This window comes from Natrix helvetica (genome assembly GCF_964273705.1).
Source record: "Natrix helvetica genome assembly, chromosome: 3".
Taxonomy (NCBI): domain Eukaryota; kingdom Metazoa; phylum Chordata; class Lepidosauria; order Squamata; family Natricidae; genus Natrix; species Natrix helvetica.
The window spans coordinates 119,301,122-119,322,476 of record NC_138549.1 but is presented as its reverse complement, the minus strand read 5'-3'; the positions used below and the strand labels follow the sequence as shown (position 1 = coordinate 119,322,476).

The window sequence follows — 21,355 nt, the reverse complement described above, 5'->3', positions numbered from 1 at the left end:
ATCTTGTAAAATCTCGAAACCCTTCAGCAGCTTCCTTAATCAGTTTATCATTGGTTATCAGTAGTGTTTTGGTCAAAATTTCTCTCAAGTCCATCCATTCTTCTCTTTTTCCTTCTTCTATACCATGAAATCTGTAGTAGAGCACCTTTCCATCTATCTTCCCTTTCCTTGTTCCACTCCTTCCATCTCCAACCACACTCAGTTCACTGTCAGTATTCACGGTTATCTTGCCTCTTTGTTCATTTTTCCCCTGGGTGTTTAGACTCCAGCCTCCACTTTTTCCATTTGCTGAATATCCATTTTTCCATCAGGTTTTGCCACATTAAAGTTTATATTTTCAATATTTTCCAATCTCTTCTCAATTCTCTCTGTTGTTTCTAATAATTGTTGAATTCCCAACATAATCTGTTGTAGTGTTATGGTTCCTTTTTGAAGTCATGTCATCCTTGCAATTAATAAACACTGCCACTCTAGTTTAAAAACAAATCTTTGTTTTCACTTCTTTCCAGCTAGCAACAAGCATCCAGAGAGCACCTGCGTAAACAATCCATGCCCTTCTTTATAAACAAGCTGAAGCCTTTGAAGTGCAAGGTCAAAATGATCAAAGGGAAAAAAGAAAAAGCAATGTTTCCAGGTCTCAACCTCCAACCTCCAAGTGGCAATGTAACTTTTTTCCCTCTAAGGTTACTACCCTCTTTATATACCTTTTAAATCTTCTTTATGTTTCAGGCTTAGAAGAAATAAAGTTCTTTTTTTTTTTTCAAAGAATTTTATTGGTTTTTTAAACATTTATAGGGAAAAAGGTAAATGGAAAGGTATACAAATTTTGGCAGTTGCAAAGTGTGGCAGGCGCCCTCCCCTCCAAACTCATAGGATACATCTAGGTAGAAAACATTGGTACATAATCATATATAATCAGCATGTTAGTTCTATTAATATTTTCCATCAGTTTACATATTGTAGTATATGTTCAACATATAATTCCATTACTACTTTCGGTCATTTTATAATGTGAAATTTTCTTGTTTATTTTTGTGATCTGAGCTTTCTTGGTATTGCCCCTTCTCTCCCCGCTGGCAGAGCTCTGGCCCCTCCTGTGTCCTGCATATCCGTAGTAGGATCTTCTGTTTTTTCTAGGTTTATTTTGTTTTTTTCCATAAAGGCCTGTGCCTCTATGGGTGTGTTAATTCTAATTCTCGTCTCCTCCCAAAATATCAGCATACCTTCAGGCATCAACCATCTAAACCACACCCCCTTCTGGTATAATTTATTCGCCAATTGCGAATAACTTTTCCTTTTTTCCCTAATTTTCTTGGGGATCTGCTTCAGGATGGTTATCTCCCTGTCGTGGTATGTATGGGAGTTCCGGTTCCGGCGGCTGACGGCAACGGGCAAGTCCTTTGCCCGCTCCGGCTCCCCGGTGGGCTCCCCGCTTCTTGGGGGGCACAGGACGCCCTGGAGAGGCGTCCTGCCGAAGGAGCGGCTTGGCGGGGGACCCTGGCATCGGCGGCGGCTGGTGGGGGCTCCTCCGCTTCGCTCCAGGCATCGGGGAGCAGTTTCGGAGGGCGCACGCGCGTCTTCGCAACAGGCTGTTCGGACTGATGCAAAAATAGAAGGAAGCAGTGGCGGTGCGGTGAGGCGCTTTCCCCCTTCATTCCCTTTTGTTTGACTTGATGGACCTTTCAGCAACTTAAAACGTTAAACTTTCGGATTTCTTTGGAGGCGCGGCTGGAGGGAGGGGGATTTTCCCCCCCCCCCTTGGACAAGCGGCTTTGAAAAATTTTGCTCTTACTCCCAGGGGAAGGAGGAGGGGGGAGAGCCAACCAATGATGCCTCACCCCTGTAAAGTGACTTTTCATTAGATTTAGCTCCATAACTTACTGATGACCTGAGAACTTTGTGAACTTTTAAAACTTTATTATTATGCCTCTGAGCCCAAAGCTGGCAGGGCAAGATGGCACACTTTCGTTGTCTTCATGAACTGTGAAACCTGACTCCACCTTTAAAATTCAGGCTTCCGGTCTTTGTCTCCGTGTCACCCAGAAGAATCTCTTGTGGATTGTTATTTTTTGAACTCTCTGGGGGGGAAATTCCTCTCTATTGCCAGTCTGACTAAAGAAACTCTCTTCTGCTTGGATCTTCTGCCTCCTGGACTCATCTGTCTGCTCTACTTCTCCAGCTGTCCATTCTCCATATTGACTGATCTCTCTACTTCATAAACTATGTCCCCTAAAAGACCACCCCCTGGAAAACCTGGCTTTGCAACTTCTGCCCCGACATCTGCAACATCCAGTCCTGCCACACAATCAAAGATCACAGAACTGATGCAACCTAAGAGTACAGAGATGGATTTGCAACAAATGCTACAGCAACTTATACAGGGCCAGGAAGAAATTAAGAGACAATTAAGGGAAATGAAGGAAGAAATCAAAGAGAAGAAATAAAGTTCTTAAATGAAACCAAATAAAACGAAAGAATTGAAAAAATCCATCCCAATCAATATTGTAGAAGTAAAGGAAAAAAATTAATCCATAGATAAAATGCTTAATTCCGCTGCTTATTTCCTTTTCTTTACCAATTTAACTACAATCTTTTTTGGGCAGTCTTTTATAAAAATAAAATTTCCTCACCAGATGGACACACTTTCTCTTTCCTTCCGTTGCGGAGCTGTCCCGACTTCAGCAGCTTGAGGCTGTGCTTTTTGTCGCTGGCTAGAAGAGATTCTCTTGGATCAATCAGGGACTTTGCAATGTCCCTGAGATCAGCAACACGTACTCTTCCCTGTCACCACCTCTTCGGGACGGTTTAGGTCCAGATGGACTGTCCAGCGGCAAAAGTATCAACTGTGATCTCGGAGCCCCGAGATCGCATGTCGTATCGTTGCAACGTCAGCTCCTTTCTCTACACCCAATTTTTCAATCATTTTTGCCATGGTGATTAAATGAATCATCCATAGTTGTTAAGTGACAGATCATATGCTTATAATTTGTGATCTCTTGCTTGCTTCCCCAGTAACTTTGCTTGTTGGAAAACAGCTGGGAAGTTTTCAAATGGTGATCAGGTGACTGCAGGGTACTGCAACTGTCATAAGGAGCTGGAGGCCAAGCACCCACACTGCAATCCCATGACCATGGGGATACTGCAACAGTATTAAATGTGAAGATAAGTCATAAGTCACTATTTTTCAGCACTTTCATAACTTCAAATGGTCATTAAACAAATATGAAGCAAGGACCACCTATTCCATTCCAAATAGCTGTCCAATGTTTTTTCAAACCAACAGTGACATCACCCACAACTTTAGAAACAGGTTGTACCACTGTTTTACAACTGTCAAAGTTAGGAAATTCCTCTTAATTTCAAATCTGGTTCTCCTGTAAAGCTTTCAGCCACTAGTTGTCTTGCCTTTGGATGCTATCATGAATAAATCTTTGATCTGGTGACCACTAGGAGACTCTGCTTCAGAAATCACCAGAACTGAGACACTCCACAAGAGATTAGGATGTAGGGGTCATTAGAGATTGCTGCTCACTTACTTTTTTACCTGCAGCATAACAGCATCCCTGCTTGTGTCATTGGACTGCATTCGGGTTGGCAGTAAAGTTCCCCTGGCTTACGGTTCTGGAGGATTTCAACCAATCTGCCTAGAGCAGGGGTGTCCAAATTTGGCAACTTTAAGACTTGTGGACTTCAACTCCCAGAATTCTGGGAGTTGAAGTCCACAAGTCTTAAAGTTGCCAAGTTTGGACACCCCTGGCCTAGAGTCTTTTTTTTTCCCCAAAAAGTTTTATTGGTTTTTTAAAACATTTATAGGGAAAAGGGTAAGTGGAATGGTTACAAATTTTGGCAGTTGCAAGTGTGGCAGACGCCCCTTCCCTCCAAACTCATAGACTACATCTAAATATAAAAGATTAATACATAATCATAAAAAATCAGCATATTAATTCTAGAAAAAACAGTTTTCAATCAATTTATGTAGTTATGATATAAAGTCTAGATATAATTTCATTATAACTTTCGGTCTGTTTATAACATTGTGGTTTTCTTATTCATTTTTGTGATCTGAGCTTTCTCAGTGTTGCCCCTTCACCCCCCGCTGGCAGAGCTCCGGCCCCTCCCGTGTCCTGTGTGACCATTGTGGTGTCTTCTATTTTTCCTAGGTTCGCTTTATTTTTTTCCATAAAGGCCTGTGCCTCTATGGGTGTATTGATTCTAATTCTTGTCTCCTCCCAGAATATCAGCATACCTTCAGGCATCAACCATCTAAACCACACCCCCTTCTGGTATAGTTTATTCGCCAATTGCGAATAGTTTTTCCTTTTCTCCCTAATTTTTTGGGGGATCTGCTTCAAGATGGTTATCTCTCTGTCATGATATGTCAATATTTGCCCCCTTTGTACACCCAGAATTTCATCTCTTGTGCTTTTCCTAAGGAATTTAATATGAACCTCCCTGGGTACATTGTGTGTTCTGGCATATGCTGAATTCACTCTATAGACCAGATCTATCTCCCATTCCATCTGCTGTTTATCTTTATGTATGTATTCAGCTAAAATATTAATCATAATGTCCCTTATATTTTCCCCATCTGCTTCTATTACATTTTGAAATCTAAGATAAAAGGACATTCTCTCAAACTCTGTTTTCATTTGTTGGATGTCAAGTTCTTTGTTTCCCTTCTGTAAAGCCTCTACCCCCCCTCTCGCCTCCGCCACCCCACCCTCCACCAGGTCCAGTCTCTGTGAGTGCTTATAGATTTGAACTTGGTTCTCTTTAATTTCTTCCTTCATTTCTTTTAATTGTTTCTTTATTTCTTCCTGGCCCTGTATGAGTTGCTGAAGCATCTGTTGCAAATCCATCTCTGTACTCTTAGGTTGCATCAGTTCTGTAATCTTTGACTGTGTGGCAGGGCTGGATATTGCAGATGTCGGCGCAGAAGTAGCAAAGCCAGGTTTTCCAGGGGGTGGTCTTTTTGGAGGCATGGTTTATGAAACAAAGAGATCAGTCAGTGTAGAGACTGGGCAGCTGGAGAAGTAGAGCAGGCAGACGAGTCCAGAAGGCAGAGGATCCAAACAGGTGGGAGTTTCTTTAGTCAATCTAGCAATAGATGAAAGTTTTTTCTCCAAAGAGTTCAGGAAATAACAATCCACAAGAGATTCCTCTGGGTGACACGGAGACAAAGACCGGAAGCCTGAATTTTAAAGGTGGAGTCAGGTTTCACAGCTCATAAAGACAACGGAAGTGTGCCATCTTGCCCTGCCAGCTTTGGGCTCAGAGGCATAGGAAAAATTTTAAAAGTTCAAAAAGTTCTCAGGTCATCAATAAGTTCTGGAACTAAGTCCCGTGAAAAACACTTTTACTGGGGTGAGGCATCCTTAGTTGGCTCTCCCCCCTCCTCCTTCCCCTGGGGGCGAGAGCAAAATTTTTACAAGCCGCTTGTCCAAGGGGGGGGCTTTCCCCCTCCCCTCTAGCCGCTCCTCCAAGGATAAATCCGAAAGATTAACTTTATAAAATACTGAAAAGTCCATCAACTTAAGAGTAAGGGGATGAAGAGAGGAAGCATCTCACCGCACCGCCGCTGCTTCCTTCAGTTTTACGTTCTCCGATCAGCATCGGGCGAGACGCTGACGCGCCCTCCGAAACTGCTCCCCGGTGCCTGGAGCAAAGCGGAAAAGCCCCCACCAGCCGCCGCCGGTGCCAGAGCCTTCCGCGAGCCGCTCCTTTGGCAGGGCGCCTCTCCGGGGCGTCCTGTGCCCCCCCGAAGACAGGGGAAGCCCACCGAAGAGCGGGAGCGGGCAAAGTTCTTGCCCGTCGCCGTAGCTGCTGGAACCGGAAGTCCCCTGGCCTAGAGTCTTGAGGTAACCCAGGGGTTCATTGTCATGACAGCAGGTGCTAGTTCAACTTATTTACAGCCTGAATCTCATGGGGGGGGGGCGTGTCACACATTGGATCTGGTTTTTGCCTTGGGGCACTAGCATTGTGATCTTGATTTGGAGGATGCTAACATCAGTCCCTTGCTATGGATAGATCGCTCCCTTTTGACCCCAGAGTTCCCTGCAACTGCCTCTAACTACAGGGAAGCAAGGTCTAAGATCAGCCCATCCAGGTGCCTGATGGGCCCAAAGCAGTTTCAGAGGAAGTTTGGAGATTTTCCTGAAGCTTCTAACACAGGGGTCCCCAAACCTGGCAACTTTAAGACATGTGGACTTCAACTCCCAGAATTCTCCAGCCAGTATAGCTACGCAGCATAGCTATGTTGGTTGGAGAATTCTGGGAGTTGAAGTCCACAAGTCTTAAAGTTGCCAAGTTTGAAGACCTCTGTTCTAACATGTAGTTCAACTGGATGTTGTCATTACAAAGAGGAATAAGCAGATGATGGGGTCACTGGACTTACTTGCATCTGTAGGTACTCTCCATAGTTTATTGAGCAGATTCAAGAGATGTAGTAGCACAAGAGAGGCTTAGAGTACCACTGGAGAAAAACAAAGAGTGAAATCAAGAAGCACAGGTAAGAGTTTCATTAGAATTTACTCTGTGCACTTACTTCTCTACCATTATGCATCTACAGATAGATGTCAATTATCTTTTTTCAAATGATCATGTCCCTCCTAGATAGAGAGGAGATTGGGGAGCTCTTACAAGGTCGCTGTAAGGAATATTCACAACATGTGCTAGACAAAGTAACTCAATTTCAGAGTTGGACTCTACTGGGCAGGTCCTTTGGAAGTGAATGAAAAATGTCTGAGCTTCGTTATCTGGACTTCAAGCAATTGGTCTGGAGGAAGTGGACAGGGTTCTTGTGACTGTAAGTCCAACTAGCTGTATTCTAGACTCATGCCACTTGGTTGGTCAGGGCTTTCAGGAAGATGGCATCAATTGGCCCTAAGAGGTTAGTAACCTCTTTGCTGGAGGGAGTTACTGACTGACTGGAAAGAGGTGGGTGATGCCCTATTCTCAAAAGATTATCCTTGGGCCCAATACAGTGGTGGGTTACAACCGGTACGCCCCGGTATGGGCGTGCCGGTGCCTGCCAGGAACACCAGGTATGGTTCCGGTACAGTGCTCCAGAGGGCCCACCTGCCCGCCCGCCCTCCTTACCGGGATTTGAAGTTTTTGGGGCTTCCAAGCATGGAGCATACAGTGCCTGCACGACACTCCGCCGAGCAGCTGGAGCATCGCGGGAGGTAAGTACGTATGCGTGTGCTGCGTGGGTTTGCGTGGGTTCATGTGGTGGATGGCCGGCCCCGTTGCACTGTACCGGTTGCACAGGATCCAGAATCCACCGTTGGCCCAATAGTTTTAGACAACTTTCAACCAGTTTCCAACTTTGTCTTTTAGGAAAGGTTGTTGAGAGGATGGTTGGCACTCAGCTATAAAGGGCCCTGGATAAAGCAGGTTATCTGGACCCTTTTCAATTTCATTCAGCCAGAATACAGTACTGAGATGGAATTGGTACTGGCCTCTGATCTCAGGAAAGGGGAGGTACAACTATCCTGGTCCTCTTCATCTCTCAGGGGCTTTCAATATAATCAAACATGACGTCCTTTGGAGCCAGTTTAGGAAGCTTGGAGTGGGACGCACTGTTTAGCAGCAGTTCTCATTTCTCTGTGGCCAATTTCACAAACTGCAATGCAATGTCCCTTAGGGCTGAGATCTATATCCTCTCCTCTTTAACATGAAACTGCTGGCTAAGGCAATTTACTGGTACGAGGCAAGCTATACATCTCCATCTTCTGGCTGTGCAGGGAATGCTGCCAGAGTCTGGAGTGGAAATAACTGAACTCTGTCATGGCAGTGTGGCTTTTGGTCTCCCAGGGTCTGGTAAGATGCCATTTTTGACTCTGGACATAGCTGGTGTACATTTGGGGGGTTCTCCTAGACTCACAGCTACTAAATAAACAGGTGACAGTCCTGACAAGAGGCCTTCCCACAAATTTGTCTTTTCTTGTGCTTATGCTTAATCAATCTATAGGGACACCCAGATTCTTCTAATAAGTACTATTATTAAACCAGATAACGCCTATCTTGTACTTGTGCATCTGGTTTTTCCTGCCTCAGTTGCAGAACCTTATATTTCTCATAACTGAAAACATGTTGTTGAATAGGGCCAATATTCAGGTCTATCGAGATCCTTTGGAACCTTAAGGCTGTCATCTGTCAGCAGTACCCCACAGGTTTGTGTCATCCACAAATTTTAGGAGCATCTCCTCTATCCCTCCATTTAAGTCATTTATGAGAACATTGAAGAATATTGGATCCAGGAGATAACCCTGAGTTACCCCACTGCGTACCTCCTTCCATAGAGATATAGACCATTATGGATCACATGTTGGTTATAGTTATTCTGCTAACTGTGGACCTATCCGGTAATGGGACCATTCATCCCATAACTTTCCAGTTTATCAAAACGGAGGCTACGGTCTACTTTATATAATGCTGTATTGAAGTCTACTTCATCCACAGCATTATCCTGGTCTACAATCTAATCACATTGTCAAAGAAAGCAATAATATTTCTTTGGCACAATCTGTTTTTAACAAATCCATGCTGACTTCTGGTCATCATTTTATTTCCAAATACTTGTAAACCCAGTGCTTGATTACCTTTTAAAGATTTCTCCAGAACAATATTCCTGGCCCTGGAAACAATGCAACATTCAAATCCCAAAACTTTCTGGAAAAACGAAGCTTTTTACAAATTACCAAAAAGCCAGAAGTAGGAGATATTCTTTTTCCAAAATGGGAACCCTCTATGGAAAATACCCACTGGGGGGAGGAAGGAGCTTCTTGAACCTTGAATTTTCATTTTGAAATATATCATGTTAGTGTAGCTCCCACAACAAAAATGCCATTTGCATTAATAAGCATATTAAAGTTTTCAGTGGTATTCAAGGACAGCTCTTTGTAAAAAGAATTATAGCAAATGATACTGTAAGATGACAAAGCTGTGAATGAAATAAGACGTTAAGACATTCATAAAAAGATAGTGATTTTAATTTTCCTGATTTTCATCTATACTATTGGGCTTATATTTTAACATCTATTGTTTCCTAGAAATCAAAAGAATTACTTCAAAGTTATGGGCACAATTAGAAAATTATTATTAAGTTAGTGGTACTTAATTTGATACATGACTCCAGTTTTACAAACAACTCAGTTGCTTTTCCTATATATAAAACTATAGACATTTTTGGAATATGCTGGAAAAATCAAATTTTATCTAAATTTTTACCAGATGTTATAGGGAAAACAAAATTTGAAATGACTGCAAATCATATTTCTGAATTGAAAAAAAGACAAAAATTTCATTAATAATTTAGATTAGCATGCCGCTGGTCAGTTTTTCAAGATGTTTGAGACTTTGCAAAAACAAGTAGTCTATGCAAAACTGCTCAATAATATAAGCAGTAAAATATCTATGTATCATATATTTTTATCACATACATATTAATATCACTAGAATGTTTTAACTACCTTAATTACAGTTAATTTTATTCAAATTAGAAAAAGTTGAATTGGCAGATCCACCTGAATGAACTGCCATTAAAATCTGAAATAAGGTGGGATATTCTATTTCAACAAATCAGCTAGAATTTTAAAGAAGGTAGAATTACTATTGCATGATCTTGGGATAAATTCAACGAATAGTTTTGGAGGGGATGTACAATAACGATTGGCTTTCAAATTTTGTATTTTGGAAATGTCATATGCCAGAAGGAGGGTGTTTTGGACTTGCCCTCACATTGGCATGGGTTAGTAAGGTTGTAAATTGGATGTTGGGAAAAGTATCAAAGGTCAAAGATGTAAATGTGCCGGTGAATTATACTGTGAAAAATTGAACCCTATATATATATATATATATATATATATATAACTTCTAAGAAATATTGCATGGACAGCAATTAAGATAATTGTGGGGTTCTTGGTGTTTGTTGTTTTCTTACAAATGTTTCCTTACCCAACTAGGTAATATCATCAGTAGTCAAAGGGAGTGGGATTTCCTCTCTGTGACTTGCCCTATCAGTGTTGGTGGGAGTGTTCTTGATGGTTTCCTGATTAGGCTGTTGTTTACTGCTTGATTGTTGGTCTAGTATTAATCTTGGTGTCAATCTGTTTATAAACAGAAATTAAACCTCACTCCCTTTCTAGTACTGATGTTACCTAGTAGGATAATGAAATGTCTGGAAGAAAACAACAAGCTCAGAGAGTACCAAGAACCCTGAGTGCAACCTTGAACTATAAATATTCTCTTCTATTGGTATGATGACTGTCCTACTATAGTAGAAAGAATGCACATCTCAAAATCCTGGATGGAAGACATACTTATATTTTCTATATATAACTGCTTTTCTATGGAGTCAAAGTTTAATTTATTCTTTAAGACCAGGCACTCTTGCATGTTTTATCATTCTATGTATAATGTTTAATTATTTTTCTTTATTTATTGGCTTCTCTTTTTTCTTCCTTGTTTTATCATTTGTTCTTGTACCTAGTTATTTTCCTTTTTTATTTTATTACACATTAAAAAGCAATAGGGATACCTCCATTGTAACCGAGGCAATTGTGGCCTCCTAGGCCTGTGATGGTGAATCTATGGCACACGTGCCAGAGGTGGCATGCCAGCTTTTCTAGTTTCCGGCGCACACATGTGCACCGGCCACCTGGTCTTCATGCGCACTGGAGCGCTGAAAACCCAAAGACAAGCTGGCCAGTACGCATGCGTGCGCTGCCCACCTGGTCTTTGGGTTTTGGGTGCTTCAGCGTGCATGCGCACATGTGCACACATATATTCTGCTTTGGGCATACAGATTCAAATGTCTGATTTAAAATAGCTCTTTATATTGTTTATTTCAAAAGATATGTTCTAGAATTCTGTCAGCAAATCCCACTGTAACCTTCTTCAATCTGATAATAGCTGCTAAGTATTAACTGAAAACCAATCAGTGATATCACAACAGACCAAGTTAGCTAGAAATTCTAAAAGCTATATACTGCCACACAAAGGGTTTGGGGAAAATTATTCTCGTCTGTGTGGGATTCTTACTTTCATCCACTGTTTAGGAATGCAACCTAGATCCATTCATGCCACACAAGCATAAGACTAATTACAAAGTTGGCGAAGATTATAAAATAGATCACCCAAAAGATCAATGTCCTAACTAAATTGAGCAAAAGCACAGCCAATAGGGCAGCAGCAAAGCAATAGACAGACATATCACTTCAGCTTTCTGAACCAACAGCTTTCACCACTATATTGTCAGATCTACTTCAAAGTTCAGTGTAGTCACCAGTTCTGATCAGTGTGCGCTATTTGCACGGTGGGACCTCGGTGTGTTGTAAAGGTAAAGGTTCCCCTTGCACATATGAGCTAGTGGTTCCGAACTCTAGGGGGCCAGCGCTACCCAAAGACATCTCCATGGTCAGGTGGCCGGCATGACTAAACGCTGAAGGCGCACGGAACGCTATTACCTTCCCATCAAAGGTGGTTCCTATTTTTCTACTTGCATTTTTACATGCTTTCAAACTGCTAGGTTGGCAGAAGCTGGGACAAATAACGGGAGCTCACTCTCTTACACAGTGATAGGAATTCGAACCGAACTGCCAACCTTTCTGATTGACAAGCTCAGCGTCTTAACCACTGAGCCACCGAGTCCCCCGTTGCTCCAGCCTCCAAATCCTCTGCCAATCCCCACCTCCACCCCCACCCCCGAATCTGCTGCTACAGGAAGCTGGGCAGCAGGTAAGGTAAGGTTCCCCTCCCACATATGTGCTAGTCGTTCCCGACTCTAGGGGGCAGTGCTCATCTCCGTTTCAAAGCCAAAGAGCCAGCGCTGTCCAAAGACCTCTCCTAAGTCATGTAAATGCCAAAGGCGCACGGAACGCTGTTGCCTTCCCACCAAAGGTAGTCCCTATTTTTCTACTTGCATTTTCACATGCTTTCGAATTGCTAGGTTGGCAGCAGGTAGCCATGTTTATTTCTACATCATTTCTGATCGACACTGGCGAAGCCCAGTGGGTCAAAATTTAGCATATTATCAGTTCGCGTTGAACCGCTCCCGAGCCAAGATCGCTCTCGGATCGAATCTTTTAAATTATTATTATTTTGTTTTTAAAAAGCAACGCCAAAGTCTACTCAATCTCTAGGAGATCTGGGTCTTTAAAAAAAAAAAGAACCGGCGTTCCGCCCCCTCCCACTCCCCCCCCCTAAAAAAACCACCCGGCGCGGCCACTTCACCTGCATGGCAACGAAATCCGAGGTCAGCGATTATAAAAGCAAATACGGGCCGGTTCACGCCATTTCCTTTTTTCCTCTTCCGGGTCAGAGCATCACGAGGGGAGGGGAGGAGGAGGAGGGAGGGGCGGTCGGCGAGCCAGCGATGGCGGCTCCAGAGCAACCGGAGGCTGAGGTACGTACACCAGGTTCGCACGTGCTGCGCCCGCGGGAGCTTGTTTTGGAAAAGGTGGCGGTGGGGATGGCGGTGGCGGCTGCGTCCGCCCGCCTGCGGGGCGTGCCTTCATTTGCTAAGCTCCGAGCCTAATTGGTAGAGACGCGGAATGAGAAGAGAGGTCGCCGGGGAGTTTGGGTTTTTTTGGCGGAGGCGAAGGGCGCCGCTGGGAGTAGCCGCTCCGGTGTTGCAGAGCGAGCGAGGCAGGGTGCAGGAGGTGGGGGTGCATTTCCCAGGGACCGGTGACAGCGCCGGACCTGGCGAATGGTGAGGTTGCTGCACACCTGTTGCACGGAGAAGGTCTGAGAACGTGGTCCGTTTAAAAAATAATAAAAAATAATCCAGTTTCCAGCTTTCAAAAGCTTCTTGTAAGACACGATTGTGATGCCGTTACAGTTCCGCAACTGAACGCAACTGTTATTTTGATACTGCGCCTGTAGAGGAAGTGTTAAGTTAGACAACGTTTTCAGCCTAATTTGGGTAACGAAGGATCAGCGGTCGGTAAACCAGCTGGAGGTGTCCCAAAGGTGCTTTTTGAAGAGACAACTGGAGCACCTTAGGGACAACCGTGACCTGGATTACTTAGAATCTCCATAGACATTATTGCAGATGTTCTCCTATCAAAGTCATAAATTGTCATCTCTAACCGCCCATCTTCCCAGGGTCTTGCTCTCCGTAGTATATCACTCACTTGGCTCCAACTCTTATTAGCTAAATAGTTGTATGTAACTTTACCCGGATAGCCCACTGATGAATTTACTTTCAAGTGAGTTTGTCTATGTCTCAGTGTACTACTGCTAAGAAGAGGGGAAAAATGGACCTTGAATAAAATGGTCTTATTTAAACCAGTATGTCTTGAGAAAAGGTTAGCATGAGAAACATTTGCTTGATGCTGTTGGTTGATCTTCTATCACTTGTAATGTATCATTTCATGGAACATGCTTGCTTCTTCTGTCACTTGTAACATAGTTTCATGGAACATGCTTGCTTCTTCTGTCACTTGTAACATATCGCTTCATGGAACATGCTTGCTGGAAACCTGTTTGCAGCAAAAATATTTAATATGGTTGACTTTATTAGAATTTTACAAATTATTATTGAAATGATTTGACATAGCAAAGCAATAGAAACCATTGCTTACCACAATTAGCCGATTAAATATACCAAGAGCCAGCCTGTTACAGACAAGGATTAGAGAAATTTGGGTTCCCGTCCAACCTCACCTGTGGAAATGTTTTTGTTTTCAGCCGAATCTGTTTAAGCCTCTAATCTCTGTGAAATTTTCCAAAACCAACAATTCTCTTGTATATCCCCCCCAAAATACAAATCCAATTTATAGCTAAACTGTTTTTAAAGGATATTCACTCATTAATTTCAATAAAACTTGCCAGTCCAGAAGTTCTTGATCTGTAAAGAAAGCCAAATAATTAAAATGTCCAAAGTGATTAAGAGATGAGCCCTTTAAGAGTCCATATATATTTGAAACAAATACCGGACTAAAAAAATTCAGTTAGCTTATGAATGAAGGCATAAAGAATGTTACAATTTATTCAAAGTTAGTTTAATAAAGGGGGAGTTAAAGCACAAGAATAGTAACATGTTAAAATTAGTTAGCTTATGTTAGCCTATGGTTGTTAAATGTTTATACCCTGTATTTTGCTCTGGGAGGTCAGGGGGAGGGAGGGTGGGAAGAGGGAAGGGTAAGGGGGGTGATAATTGTAAAATTTATTAAAAGTTTTTAATAAAAAAAAGAGTCCATATAGGCAAATTTAATGCTATAACAACAATGGAATTCTGTGATTCTGAATTGATTAACAAGTTGCAAAGACACAGTTCCTGTCTCCTCCCCCCCAAAAATGCAGCTGTGTGGGTAATCTATCTTTAACTTAGCCATCCAATTCCTGCAGTTGGATGCTCTTTTTTTGGCTACGATGTGTTCCATTCTCTTCACTTCACCATATATAAATAAAAAGGTAGATTAAAAAAAGAAATAATACATGGTCATGAATGCTCAGGTTCCTCATGCAGTACACTACCTACTGTCTTTGTCAAATTTTCTAAGATTTAATTGTAGATACTATTTTCAATATCATTTCATTTCTAACTTGATGAATTTTTCACATTTTTTTTAATCCAGCAATTTACCTGTGGCTTTTTGTTAGATCTGTCAGAATTATTCTATAAAGCGGAAGAAAAAGGTGCAGTTAAATAGCAATAGCACTTAGATTTATATACTGCTTCATAGTGCTTTACTAGACACTAACCGCATAGTGCTCTCTAAGCAGTTTAGATAGTCAGCATGTTGCCCCCAACAATCTGGGTCCTCATTTTACCAAATACGTACCAAATAGCTTTTTAATGATTGAAAAAATACATGGGCATATTTCTTTTCCAAAGGCCCAGATTGTTGAGGGCAATACGCTGACTCTGTAAACCAATTAGAGAGGGCTGTAAAGCACTGTAAAGCAGTATATAAGTAAGTGCTATTGCTAATGATTTTTTTTTTTAATTTGCAGATAGAGGAGGCTGGACAGGTGTTCCTTTTGATGAAGAAGGACTATCGAATTTCACGTAATGTGCGACTAGCCTGGTTTCTTGGTCGTTTGCATCAGGTTATCTGCTCAATGTCTGAATCTGAATTGGTGAGTAAATTTTATTGCAAAGCTTCTAAACATTTGTTTGTAATGTGAGAAAAGAAGAAAAGGGTCAGTTCTTGTGGTTTCAGAAAGAGTAATTCATGTACTGAATTCTGTGATTTCTTTCAATTTTTATTTTTAGCTTTGTCTCTATTTTATTTTTTTGTTTTGTTGAAGGTAAAGTCAGACAGTGAGTTAGATATTCTCAGCATCCTGCCAAACAGCTGGCAACCTGATGAGCCTTTGCAAGTTAAGCCGTACCTCCTAGTGCCTTCAACACATGTCACTTTCCTTGCACACCGGTACCGTTTTGTGATTGAACTGGATTTGAGTCCATCTACAGGGATTGTAGTAAGTATATTAATCTCTCCAAATTGTAATTTGAGTTTCTCCATCCTTTTTCTTTGGTTGAGAGTGCTTCCTGTTCAGAACTCTTTAATCTCCTATGAAGAGAAACTTGCCTACTAGCTGCTATTTTTTAAAATCTAGCTTACATTTATGGAGATGTTTAATCTGTATATGTTCACTGGTGAAAATTATTATGAGTTCCGAATATTTAAAATGTAAAATTCTTAAGACATACTTCCAGTGAGTGGAGATAATTACCTCTGAGGTAAATTATGGAAAACTTGCATATCCTCTCTTTTTTTTTCCAGGATGACTCTCCTGGGGAGATAATTTTTGATGAAGTGTTCTATGCCCTCTCAAGATGTTTAGGAGGATTGTTAAAACCCTTTAGAATCCCAGGTTCTGATATTATATTTCAACCTGAGATTTTCATCACTATCCAAGCATATTCTTCTATCATTAGCTTACAGATGCATCAGGTAATTCTTATATCTTCAGTTTTGAGATGTTTAGGTGAAATGCTTAAACTGTTTAGAATTAAAATGACTTGTTGCCAATGAATAAAGTGATGGACTGTAATCTGCAGTATTTTAAAATGGGCTAGGTAGCTGAATTACTTGTGGGCATTTTGGACTTCATTTTCCATAATCTGTAACATTGACATGTTTTATGAAAAACATAGTCTAAAACATTCGATGTCAGGTTGCCTATCTGTGTTGTAAAGAACATTTGTTGACTAGAACATATTGCATGTAGATACATCTTGTGGGTAACCTTTTTTATGCAGTTGGTTTGATCAGCAAGAAAGGTGATTATTGACCCAGGCAAACTTTACATTTTGGTCTAATTATATCAAACATAGATGTTATTTATGTTTTTGAAAAAAATATGTTTTTGCGCAAAATAGCAAAAAAATAAAACCAACACCATGTTTTGTATGAATATAATCTGTTTGAATCTGCTTTTAAAGAATGTTCTTTGTTAGTGAACTGATATACTTCCCTTTTTTAATTTTCTTGGGTTTCATTGGTATAGCATTTGCAGGATTTCATTGCCAAATAAAACACACACATTTTTTTCCCATGGCCCAGGTGCTGTTTCAAGGTTGCCTGTCGAATGGAACAAAGATAGAAACCTTTTTGAATCAGGTTTATACACAGTTGTGCACCTTTGAAAACAAAGTGGCTGAGATGCTCCAACACCAATATGAAGCCAAAACTCAGGTAAGAAGCCATAGTAATTTTTCTTCTTGAATGAGTGGGAAATTTCTTCATATTCTTTCCTGTTGTGGTCTTTTTCTGTTTTTTCCCAGCAGTCCATGCTAGGACCTTCCCCTGGGGAGCACGGGGGGACTAATTTTTCTACACAGAGGGATTTTGGTGAGGCTGATTAATTTGGCTTGCAAAATGGTTTTGCTATATATTCTAATTAATTTGCTTGCCTATCCATGGCAAATTGATCAGCTAAAAAGGAAAGGCAAGAAAGCAAACATATAAATTCAGACTCAAATTAGAAATGTATAATTAATAAATAATCTATTATAAATAGTACAATATACTATATTATATACAAAATAGTATAGTAAAATGTATAATTATACATTTATAATTATACATTATATAAATTGAGACTCTATTCTTATTCCTATTCTTATTCTATTTTATTCTATTCTAGAGTCTCTTCTGCTAATTATAAGCCTATAGTATACAGATGACATATTCTGCTTTAGACATTTGCAAAAAAGAATACTGGGATACTATGTTTAATAGGCTATGAATATATTGAAACACTATAGAATATTAAATCTTTTATGATGTATGTAAATTGTCTTAATTATGAAAAAGAAACTGGCTTTAATTATTTCAATACTTTATTGGAATATAAAACTTGAAGGTACCTGGAGTGGAAGACAATGTGCTTTGTATGCCCTGGAATGTGGAGGTAATAATTCTTAGTACTGAATGCTAGTTTCTAAAAGTGTTGTCTGAAAGGGCAGGACACATGAACGTTAGAAGGATCCTAATAACTATAATCAAGGGCATATTTGGAGCTCTAAAATAGAGATTTATTGTCTTATTACCCTGATTATTATCCTGATAGTGGGAAGCTCTTTCCGTTTGTTGAAGATCAGAATAATTCTACCCTTGCTTCAGATGACTCCTATCTGGTAGGTAATAGAGCAATAGAAACAGTGCTCTAGAATAAGTTAATTGAATGGGTATTTTTGGAGGCATGTCCTATAGGACAGTGATGGCGAACCTTTTTCTTATGGTTGCCAAAATTGCACGCACACTATTGTGCGTGCGCACATGCCCACTCAATCTCCCCGCCCACCTGCGCATGCACGCATGAGACACCTCACCTCCCCAGGCTCCAGAGGCTTTCCTGAAGCCTGGGGAGGGCAAAAACGGCCTCCACACCCTCCCCCTTAGGCCCTCTGGGAAGCTGGAAATGGATCGTTCCCGAACTTCCAGTTGGCCCTTTGGGGGCGTTTTTTGCCCTCCCCAGCCTCTGGAGGCTTTCTTGAAGCCTGGGGAGGGAGAAAAATGGCCTCCCCTGGCCCTCTGGAGGGGCAAAAAATCAGCTGGCACGCTGGAGTTGACAGCTGGCATGCCACCAAATATGGCTCTGCATGCCATAGGTTTACCATCACGCTATAGGATGTTGAATCAAAAGTATTTTTGAAGGCACTACAGTTTGCTAGCTTAGCAAATTGAATTTTTTTTAAAACTAAAGTTTCATTTTTAAGTTTCTTTTGTGAGATTGAATGAGAAACATAATACGGGTAGGTATAGCTTAGTACAGCGATGGTGAACCTTTTTTGGCTCGCGTGCCATAAATGGGGGGAGTGCAGGGGGGGTCATGTGCGGGCGTGCCGCACCCCTAATACAATGCGCGACCCCCCAGTGCGCATGTGCACACTACAGGCGCGACCCCCCATTTTTGCATGCTTTTTTTGCCCTCCCCAGGCTCCAGAGGCTTTATAGGAGCCTGGGGATGGCAAAAACAACCTCCCCCAGAAGCCCTCCAGAGGCTTCAGGGACCTTCAGGACACTTCCCTGACGCCTTTGGAGCGCTCAAAACGACCCTCCGAGCAAACCGGAAGTCACTTCCGGTTTGCTCGGAGGGTCGTTTTGAGCGCTCCAAAGGCTTCAGGGACCTTCAGGACGCTTCCCTGAAGCCTCTGGAGCAGTCAAAACGAACCTCCGAGCAAACCGGAAGTCAGTTCCTGAATTTCCAGTTTGCCCGTAGGGCTAGTTTTTTGCGCTCCAGAGGCTTAAGGGAAGCTCATGAAGCCTCCAGAGGGCGAAAAATGGCTTTAAAAAAGGGTGAACTCAGCTGGCCAGCGCGCGCATGCCTCGCGTGCCCTGACAAATGTCTCCACATGCCACCTGTGGCACGCGTGCCATAGGTTCGCCATCACTGGCTTAGCAACAGCAATTGGGACCTCTTTGTCATTAAATGAAATAATTGCTGAGTGAAAAATTGTGTGACTACAACTGTGCTTGTGATTTACTTCAGCTTTAGTTTACAGCATCAGAAGGATATGGTCTCAAACAGCTGGCAGAGCCCATATAGTGAGGAAGGTTTCAAGAATTTGACTCACAAAGAAGCTGGCTAAAAGGGCAAATCTGCTTTTTCCCAACACCCTCTCCCTTTGGAATACTCACCCCAGAGGCAGGATAATTAGCAAAAAGGAAATTAATGTTTGAGTTTACATTAATTGGTGAGGTAGGGATTGTAAAAATAAGTAGGCGCACAATGGAGAATGCACATTGAAAAGAATGTGCTAGTGCCCAGCTGTTCTCACTGGAGAGTCACAAATTACTTAGGCAAAATAGCCTTCATTGTGAAATTGATTTATATTTGTCAGAATGGGGCAGCAGGCTGAGCCAGCCAGGGAATCTAACCAACTAGAGTCACAGCTGAGGTTGTTAATTTGCACTGGGAAGAAAAGCAGCTCAGGAAGAGAGAACTTATTTGGGCAATGTATCTGTGAGAAGGGGGGAAAATGGCTCAGTCACAGGCAACACGTACTAACTTAATGGCAAATGTGTGACTAAAAGATGCTGCGAAGGTTGTAAATGCAGGCATTGGTTGAAAAATTATTTTTACATCATTGTTGTAATTTGCACATGGTTGCTGTCTGAAGCAGTCACTGAATGAGGACTACTAGTACCTTCATTCTTAAAGTGGGTAGGAACTTGGTGAAAGAAAGCTGGGTTTCATGGCCTATTCATAAGTATTTACTCTTTCCTGCTGACTGTTGTTCTGTATTGTTGATTTTCCTTTGCAATTTCTGGAGCATTTCCCCATACTTGTTTAGAAAGCTGAAAACCTTTCTCAGCAAAGGATCAGTACCAGTGAATGGGAGACAGTTGCTTGATGGAAATGAGCTCATATAGGAACTATAACAGTAGCAAAAGTTGATGACTCTAGCATTTCCTAACTGAAATCCTACTATAGTTGTTCTGTTGTTTTTCCTGACATCTTAGTTTCAAGAGGTATGGTTTTATTAATATTTATATTTGGCAATATTATTTTTAGGTATCTTAAACATTTCTTAGTATAAAGGCACTTTGGCTGTCTTAACTACAGGCTGTGGTCCAGGCAAAATTGTGCTCAGGCGAGCTTTCCTCTTGGGAACAGTATACTATAAAATTTTGTCTCAATGTTCTTAGTGCTAAACAAAATAAACGGAAATAGATGCTGCTGAAAACTAGCTGTACAATATAACTACATTCAAAACACAGCTACTAAATATTTTTTTAAGTGAAAATGTTATTCATTGTACAGCAGACAAGGTTATTGAAGAAAACAAAGCAAAGTCTTGGGAAGTTCTGAAACAGTGATCAGTTTAGAGCAGTGATGGCGAACCTATGGCACGCGTGCCACAGGTGGCACGCGGAGCCATTTGTCAGGGCACGCGAGGCGCTGCATGCGCACGCTGGCCAGTTGAGTTCACCCTTTTTAAAAGCCATTTTTCGCCCTCCCCAGGCTCCAGAGGCTTTATAGGAGCCTGGGGAGGGCGAAAAGAGCCTCCCGTGCCCCCCTGGATGCGTCATGAGCTTCCCTGAAGCCTCCAGAATGCAAAAAACCAGCCCTACTGGCAAACCAGAAGTTTGGGAATGAATGTCCGGTTTGCTCGGAGGGTTGTTTTGAGAGCTCCGAAGGCTTCAGGGAAGCTTCTTGAAGGTCCCTGAAGCCTTCAGAGTGCTTAAAACGACCCTCTGAGCAAACCGGAAGTCACTTTGACTGCTTAGGAGGCTTAGGACTGCTTAGAAGGTCCCTGAAGCCTCCGGAGGGCTTCCGGGTGGGCAGGGGAGGCTGTTTTCACCCTCCCCATGCTCCTATAAAGCCCCTGGAGACTGGGGAGGGTGAAAAAGCATGCAAAAATGGGGGGCCACGCCTGTAGTCGGTGTATGCGCACTGGGGGGGGGGTCGCACATTGCGTTATGGGTGCGGCACACCTGCATACAACCCCCCTGCGTTCCCCCCACTTATGGCACGCGAGCCAAAAAAGGTTCGCCATCGCTGGTTTAGAGGAAACCAGCTTTAGCCACTTAAAATCTATTGAAGGCAAGAAGCTGGTTTAGTGAAAAAAGCAAGCTACTCAAGGTAATATACCATATTGCAATTACAAAGCAACAGAGTTAGAACAATCAGGAGAAAAAGGAGAATTGAAATCTATTTCAGCTGATGAAAAATCTAGTGAGAAAATACACTCCTCATTTAGTGCTACCCTATTTCACAAATACATTCACAAATAAGAGGGTAATGAAACCTTTTCTGACCACTATAGACACTTGCAACCAAATTTTATCTGCCTGATAAACACAAGCTGGGGTGAAAGTAATGCTGAAAAAGATGTACAAAAGATGTACCTTTATCTAAATGAGATGGCAGCAACCAGTAATCTTTGCAA

At 41.8% G+C, this 21,355-nt stretch overlaps 2 protein-coding genes across 10 annotated transcripts in view; one reads left to right on the top strand and one right to left on the bottom strand.

Annotated features, from left to right (window-relative positions):
* Positions 1–12,362, bottom strand: part of MED8 (mediator complex subunit 8) — a 30,377-nt gene extending 18,015 nt beyond the window's left edge. Inside the window, exons 1-2 of one of the 2 annotated variants that reach the window (XM_081946806.1) lie at positions 12,235–12,309; positions 6,395–6,472 (exon numbers count right to left, since the gene is read on the bottom strand). In XM_081946806.1, the coding sequence (XP_081802932.1) occupies positions 6,395–6,400 (6 nt within the window). In that variant the 5' untranslated portion in view covers positions 6,401–6,472; positions 12,235–12,309. Of the gene's footprint in view, positions 1–6,394; positions 6,473–12,234 lie in introns of both variants that reach the window. The other variant, XM_081946805.1, reaches the window with a different exon arrangement.
* Positions 12,250–21,355, top strand: part of SZT2 (SZT2 subunit of KICSTOR complex) — a 93,742-nt gene continuing 84,636 nt past the window's right edge. For 7 of the 8 annotated variants that reach the window (XR_014174871.1, XM_081946796.1, XM_081946800.1 and 4 more), the window contains exons 1-5: positions 12,250–12,406; positions 14,962–15,087; positions 15,259–15,432; positions 15,738–15,908; positions 16,521–16,652. Coding sequence is in view for 7 of the 8 variants with exons in the window: in XM_081946796.1 (XP_081802922.1) it covers positions 12,377–12,406; positions 14,962–15,087; positions 15,259–15,432; positions 15,738–15,908; positions 16,521–16,652 (633 nt within the window). In the remaining variant the exon portion in view is untranslated. Of the gene's footprint in view, positions 12,407–12,676; positions 12,713–14,961; positions 15,088–15,258; positions 15,433–15,737; positions 15,909–16,520; positions 16,653–21,355 lie in introns of those variants that run through there. The other variant, XM_081946797.1, reaches the window with a different exon arrangement.